General features: G+C 34.3%; 1 protein-coding gene across 1 annotated transcript; it reads right to left on the bottom strand.

Moving 5' to 3' along the window:
* Positions 1-238: 238 nt before the first annotated feature.
* Positions 239-6,021, bottom strand: LOC107464726 (uncharacterized). The gene is made up of 10 exons (XM_052254198.1): positions 5,622-6,021; positions 5,333-5,501; positions 4,480-4,803; positions 4,133-4,343; positions 3,495-3,632; positions 3,265-3,389; positions 3,143-3,174; positions 2,507-2,694; positions 1,668-1,921; positions 239-613 (listed from the first exon to the last, which is right to left on the bottom strand). The coding sequence occupies exons 2-10, from the start codon at positions 5,437-5,439 to the stop codon at positions 445-447; spliced, it is 1,548 nt and encodes a 515-aa protein (XP_052110158.1). The 5' UTR covers positions 5,440-5,501; positions 5,622-6,021; the 3' UTR covers positions 239-444.
* Between the last annotated feature and the right edge of the window lie 2,056 nt (positions 6,022-8,077).

Here is an 8,077-nt window from a genome sequence, read left to right as displayed (position 1 = left end):
ATAGTGGGAATTTTGTCTAACAGAAGTCCAAATAGAGAGAGTGTCATACTACAAACCAAGGAGATTTAGGTATTTTGATTTTATTTTTCAAGACCATAGAGAAATTGAAAATGGCATAAATACGATTCAATTGGACAGATCATATGAAAGAGTGCTTAGGCTTTATATGCAAAATTTTACTGTTTTAGGGCTGCACGAAGTAAGGATCCCGATGCTGGCCATGGTATACCAGTATATGTATTAACGGCCATTAAAAAAAGCTTTCAGATGTATAAAACATATAAAGTAGGGAAGCCTCACTTGAACAAGAAAGAAAGACGCAAATTTTCAATTTACCAGTACCTATACAAAAATTTATCGCTAATCCCATCGTGTATGAAAGCCAAATATAATGATTAAAAGAAATATACCGAACCACACAAAACTGCACCTGTTTGTAATCTCTCATTTCCATCTGAGGGACTGCCTAATGCCTGTATAAATAAGTCCTAGAGACCTCCCTATCAAAGTAACCAAAAAGAATGAGATTGCAGAACTCATTTTGTCAATAACTGCTCTAATCAGAGGCATTGATATGTCAGATAACTCCAGGAACAAGCTGAAATAATATCGCCTACAATGCATTACAACAAAAACAAGTAAATATCTGCTGTCAAGCAATGCCACTTTTACAACAAAAAAGTATCCAATAAACATTCAATACATAAATGTTTATAAATATATTTTAAAAACATGTGCACAAACCTGTTTATCACAAATACAATGCCATTTCAAAACAAAATACATACTGTTGTTCTCAAATTACACAAACTTTTCAAGATGTAAAATTACAAATATTGTTCAAATTGTGTTCAAAATACACAAAAACTGTTGGAAATTTGTTGGATGTTTTCGTGTTGTATGCAAATTATTTCTGATATGGTCAAAAATCGATTTATTTTTTAATGGTCACATCACTAACTAGTATTTGAAAGAGAGTTGAAATTCACATTGGCAGATTTTCCAATTTCTTAATTCCAAAGATTCATTATTTCATTCACCAAAGCATGAGTTCTGTTTAAGGATGACAGAGATGCCCTCTTCAGCCCCTAAACATAACTAGAAGTCTAGAATTCTCAATGTAAACACAAACATATTATACATCCAGAAGGGAGAGTATGTTACGAGTATAAAACCATAGGAGAATCACAACTCAGAAGATAGCTAATAAGCTATTGTGGTGAGAGCGCACAAGGCCTTACCATAAGGTACCTTCCCCAAGTGGGCTCGTTACATTGTAAAAATTTACTTAATAGAATTTCACGTCTTGTTTAAGAAAAATATAATAAACGAAATAAAGATTTGACAGCCTAAGCTTAATCTTTATATATATTCAGACTAAAAGTTCATTTTCAGTCCCTGATGCATACAATGTATTCCCACAATCAATTTCCTTTGTATGTTATATCAATTCACAAGTCTAATAAAAAATTAAACGGGAATAAAAAATTGAAAGGAATAAAGGCAGAGTGACAACTAAGCCTTGTCCTAATAGAAGAGATCAGCTACAGCCTAAATGGATCAATGTCTGATAGAAAAGGATAGGAAGAAAACCATTTTCAAAGAGTTCAAATAGAAAGAGAGAAAAAGAATTTGATAAGCCTAAATAGAGTAACAAGAAAGTATACCATCCTGCCAAGGCTCTTAATTCCTTAGTCCGCTTTACTGGCATTGAAAAATGATTTATCACCAAGCACTGTAATTCAGGGGACACAGTTTTTGAATTTAGCTGGCTAAGCCTCCTCCACCAACTTTGTGTTTCAGTCTGACTAATATTTGGCAGATCAATGCGCTGACTCCCAAGTGTGCACAAATCAAATCGATCCTCATACATTGACACAACCGTATCCATGTTATGGTACAACCATTGGTTCAAAGCCACCTGATATCAGGTGTATCAAAGTTTCCATCAAATTTCATGGGCAGTAGAGAAAAAAAAAATGTAAAAATACTGAAAACAGGTACATCTTGGGAACCAATGAACTTTAATTATTGTTCCTTTTACAAGTTTCCTCAGATAGCAGGACAATCCCCAACTCCCCAAACTCTTGAAGGACCAGATACAAAGCTGAAGCCCACTCTGGCGCTGAATTGCAAATGAAAGCTATGGGCTTATGGCAAATAATAATTTTCTTATTATTTTAGTAATGTTTAAGGCTCCAAATTTAAAAATAAATAGCAAAGGATGAAAGAACAGCGCGCATAAGAGGACAGTTCATAGTAGAAAGGTGTGAACAAAAGGAAAGGGAAACATGGAGAAGTGATGATAACAAAAAATGTGGGTAAGAATCCTAGTGGAGGTACCCTACCATTTAGTGGATAGTAGTATGCTGCTGGGTCAGGTACTCAGGTAGACGGAGTAAATAAAATATTAAAATTAAAAAATTAAAGTAAATAAAAGAAATTATAAATGTAAATGTTTTCAAATTGTAACAAGCATCGGACCAGCATAGATGTAACCATGTACCTCATTACGTAATTTTTGGAGTTCTCTGGTGGACAAAGCACATAATGACATGTCCAAGCTATTGGTTTTACTCGATACATCACTATCAACAGAAATAAACTCCAGATATACACTTGCAACCCCATCTGCTATAGCTATCACTAAATCTTCCAATATAGAAATGAACTTGTTGGAATCGAAAGAAAAAACTACAGCACAAATGCATAATCATAGCCTCAAGACAGGAAAATGATATTTGTACATCTAAATGGGTAGTTCACTTTTAATAACTTGATGTCACAACACTCATCATCATCATTAAAGCAAGACATGTCTTCCTTTGTATACTAGGCCAGATCTGAGAATGGCTGCTAATGCATTAGAAATTTCACTGAGAAATCAAGCATTCTTTTACTCTTTTTCCAACTTGAAACATTTTTAAGTAAAAATAGAATCCAGAAGAAAAAAATCTCTTCTCTGATTATGTTTCCTTTGGAAATTAAACAACACAAATCATTAACCAAGTGACAACATCAACAGAAACCTGGATGACAACAATATATGTTTTTCACATACAAAAACAAAGCTAAAGATTTTATGCCCATTGGCAGCAGACCTCAACTAGAATTCATGTTATCTATAGCATTGACTATATACATGATAGAAGACATACTGATACAATCCAAAGACTGCATGAATGAAAGTGTAAGGAAAAAAGCACATTGAGTAATAGAAATTATTAAAAATATTAGATAGGTAAAAAAAATGATAGGGTTTACCTAAGTGAACCAAAACTAAGATACTGCAGTAACTCCAAATATAGATCTATCTTTCCGGACCTTGTAATGCTCTGTACAATAGAATTATCTTGTTTTACCTTTTCAAGTATCACAGAAGAAAGCTCCTAACAAGAAAGGCAAAGAAGTAGAATCAGTAATTCAGTAATTATTCAAACATACTGGCAGTAAGGACATGACTAAAGTCACTAAAATTTGCTTTCCTGATATACCTTGTCAAAATTACCCTTTAATAGGGAATATTCATCTTCCAGCCAACTGTCGCAGATAGAATGACAGGATCTTTGTATAAATTCAGAAAAGAAATTATCCTCCATGGCAACAGATCTAGTGCTCGAAATATTCTTAACCTGGAAAATAAATTTAAGACCATTCAAAACAATATTAAAAGGTTGCAAAAGTAACTGGCGTCCATAATCACATTGGTATGCATCATTGAATCAAGAAATAAATTATACAGAGAAAACTTAGCAACATAATGGGGTAGGGCAAACTTGGAAACTGATTTTTTTTTCCTGACATAGTTTTCCCAACCCATAAGAGAAAATATTTTAAGTTTATAATGAAATCTATATAATTAAAAAAAAAAACTATTAATTAGACTTTCACAAAAACAAGCCATTGCTTGATTTCTCTTTCATATGAATGTTCAAAGAAAATACATCTCCAAATTAGACTTTTCACAACACATCAGCAATGAAAAACTATCATATTGATATCTGAAATATATTTAAATGCAAAACATGTTTCAAGTGTTTATTCAAATAGAACAACTGCTCATCCCAAGCATGTGAAAACTCCAGTCCAGATGTGACAACATAACATATGAGAAAATAAAGACAGTGCCTACCTCTTCCTCAACTTTCTGAAAGGCACCCCAAAGCAACCTTAACTTTGGAGCCCCAGCGATAGCATTTAAACTCAGGCTTTGTTTAGTAGAATGAAGGATGATATCTCCTGAATAAGTTTTTTGCTCTAGAGCATTTAGAGAATTCAACAGCTTTCCTCTCACCGCATTGAATGTATACTTTGACTCAAGTTTATAATTTTCTTTCACTACACTGCAAAAATACATAGGTACCAATTAAATTAAAAAAAAAAACTATAATTTTCTCTCCGAAATCCTAAGAAATTTTCATTACATGCAAAATTATGAAAATAATTAAACCCTGATATCTTTGACACGCTTACCCTTACCTACCATAGTTGTCGGAGCTTCCAGAAAGCACTTTTTTATCAGAAGTGATCTTCTCATAACTAGTAGAAGGTTTCCCAAAATTAACTATTCCTGCCGTATACGTGAGAAATATGCTGGCCAACAACAGCACTTGATCAACAACTGGCACCAAATTAGAGACTGCTACACCATCCAAATCAACCAAAGCCCCCAAGCCTATGCACTTGAAGGAGGTCACCTGAAGACGACTACTAATTTTACAATGTGTGGTGACAGATGCATTTGGTTCAAACATTTTCCAAGCAGCGAAGCGAACTAACTGACATTGATTTCTGGAAGAATTTCTGGTAAAAAAAAAAAAAGGTGGAATTTTAGACTACCAACTTCATAATAATAGGCAACGAAGCAACAAAGATCACCCCGTTTATCTCGTAGCAAAGCACAACGATTTTATTTACTAGCTCCCACGTATAAACAAAGCATTTAAGTTATACAGGGTGAACTAGCAGAAATGGAGAACTATTAATGCTGATTGTAATAATTGAAACTTAATCAAGAGAGAAAAAAAGAAAAATGCATGCAAGGAACTAAAGTTTCAGTTTACATAATGCATCCACACTGACTATGAAAAATTACCCAGGACTCTCATATTGTACCACAATTATCCACCCAAGTCTAACTATTAAAGGTTCGGTTTTCAAAATTATATTTTTAAAGATATACCTATTATTGGCTAGAATGAGCAGAATATAAAAATTAAAAAGGGTTCAATATGCCATATTTAGAGTTCTTACTATTTTATAAATAGTAAATATTCAATATATATTGAATTACTGATACTTTCAAAAATGACGTAAATAAGAGGCACGAAACCTGTTAACAGTCTTGAAACTAGGCTGATTTGAGTAGGCTCTTGCTCTAACAGCTCCTCTCTGTAAATGTGGCATACTAGAGAACGGGGAAGCCACACATGCCGCCATTAATCAAACCTCTTGCTTCAAAGTCAACACATTGTGTGCTTTTCACATACGTATTTGACCGACTGCAAAACCTCCAAAAACAAACATTAGCAACAAATTATCAATCAAAAAATTCTGAAATTTTGAAACCCTAACAGAATTTTAAAAAAATAAAATAAAAAACCCTAGCAGAGATATCATACCTTGAATCTCGTGAGTGATAAAGAGAAGGATGGAGGAACAGTGGAGATCCTCGGCGGCGGAGGTGGCGGCGGTTGGGATCCTCGTGAGTGGTTGCGGTGGCGGCAATGTGGTAGTGAGGGATGGAAGAGTGGGAAAACAGAGAGCGAGATGGATAGAGTGTCGGATCTGGAAATAAACGGAAGAAATGGGTCGGGATTATGGATAAAAGAAATGCAGTGTGTTTGAGTATGTGGTTGCCTTTGGATAATGAACTCTACTACTCTAGTGTGCGGCGGGTGGGAACAAACGAAACGAAACGAAAAATGTAACGAACTTTGTTATTAGCCTTCCTATTTAGTTTGTCTTTGTTCCCATTATGGTTTATGGAGTCAAATCTAATACTTATTCCTGGGAAAGCAGGTGTCTTTTCCTGGAGTTTGTATTTAAGAATAGTTAGATGATGCCATAAGATTCACTGTGATAGTTAAAAGTTATTAAAAGTTGGATTATTCTACACGTACAAGTGTTTTTTTATACATGTCATTTATATTCATGCTATTTTCAAGTTTTTTTGTATCTTTTTTTCTTTCTTTATATTTTCTCTTCCTCTTCTTCTTCTTTTTCTTCTTCTTCTTCTCTCTGTGTCTCTTTTTCTTCTTTTTCGTAATTTTTCTCTTTCGTTATCGTTATCATTACCACCTCTTCTTTCTTCTTTTTTTTATTAAAATTTCTTCTCCTATTTTCGTTTTCTCTTTCTCCTTCATCAAAATCACCAGAAAAGACAAAGAAACATGATTCAAGATACTGTTTTACTGTTCTTCTAGATTTTTTTCTAGATTGTCTCTGCCATGTGCCTCATCCTTAACCAGCAAAACATTAGAAGATTTCAAGAAGAAATATATTTATCTTCCCTCTGATATTGGGTGTATTTCTATAATTCTTTGGGTATATTTCTGTAATCATTTGGTTTATTTCTGTAACTGTTTGGGTATATTTCTATAATCCTTTAAATGTATTTCTGTAATCGTTTAGGTGTATTTTTGTAATCGTTCGGGTGTATTTCTGAAGTTTCATCATCTTCAAAACAATTTCAAAGCTTGATTTCAGAAACTATGAAAATAAAAAAAAACAGAAGGAGATCGAAGGCAAAGAGAGAACGCACGAAGAAGATCGAACAAATTTGACAAGAAACTCAAAAAAGGAAACGAAAATGAAACACGCGAGGATAGTTCAGTGACGCGCGGGTTAGATTTGGCCCAACTTGTAAGACTTGCAAGCCAAAATGACTTGTATGTGTAGCGCTCCTAGGAAAAAGTTATTAGATAATAATTTAAGGGGTTAAGTATTTTTTTATTTTTAAAATTTTGGTTCAAAATTAATATCATTTTCTGATTTTTTTATTAAAATCATCTTTAACATTACAAAATATTATAAAATCGTCTTTTTACTTATAAACAATATTTTTCAGACGATTTTATCTTTTAAAAAAATTCATTTTCTATTAACTTCCAACTCCCTTTATTATCATCACTGAGCTTTTTTTTTCTTCCAAAATTTTATTTTCCCTCACCAAATTACCTCTAATTAAAGTTGAGAGAGAAAAAGAATCTCGGAGAGGCTTGATGTCGGCATGGGTGAAAGAGAAAGTGAAATTGGAGTGGGAAGCATTATAATCGGAGAAAGAATGTTTGATGAGAAGGCCTTCGAATTCATTCTCATTCGGAAATCTAAGGTGGTGGGCGGCAGTTTCGGGAGATCGGACGATGCGGGTTTGGGTTGGAGATCGATGGGGGTAGGAGGAGTGAGATCAATTGTGAGAGACTAAAAAAGTAGAGAGTGGAGAGTGGTGGAATCGATAGAAGCATTTTCAAGTTCGTCGTCTTCAGCTTTGAATCCCTCAACATGGCAGCGCTGTGACATGTTTTGGAAAGGGAGAGGCGGCGCTTCTACTGGCTGCTGAATTTCAACGGACGGCGACAGTGGATGGCAGTTAGAAGGAAGAGGAAGAAGAAAAGAAGGGGAGGAAGAAAGAGGGTAGAACCGGCGCACTGAGGGCGGCGACGGCCAGAGGTTAATGGCAGTAGGTTCCCGCACTGTCATTTCCTTCCTCCTCTTTTCATTCTTCTTTTTTTTTTGAAAAATATAAACATTATTTCCTTCTTTTTATTTTTTTAATTTCTGTTATTGCGAATTTTGTATTTACAATTGCGATTGATGATTGTTGAATTGTTGTTAAATTTAAAATTTATGTTGATTTATTTTGTGAATGTTGCTGTTGCTGAAAGTGTGTTGCTGTTGTTGAAATTGCTGAATTTATTGCTAAATTTGGTTGTTGCTGTTACTGGATTTAGTTTGTGGGTGAGTGATAGTGATTTAGAGAGAAAAAAGGTGTAATGGCTATGGTGGCAGTGGTGATGGCGATGAAGAAAGAGAGAGGGAGCGAGATGCGCAACGATGATGATGATGATGCAGAAGT

Source organism: Arachis duranensis, chromosome 9 (genome assembly GCF_000817695.3).
Source record: "Arachis duranensis cultivar V14167 chromosome 9, aradu.V14167.gnm2.J7QH, whole genome shotgun sequence".
Taxonomy (NCBI): domain Eukaryota; kingdom Viridiplantae; phylum Streptophyta; class Magnoliopsida; order Fabales; family Fabaceae; genus Arachis; species Arachis duranensis.
This window is presented reverse-complemented; position numbering and strand designations above follow the sequence as displayed.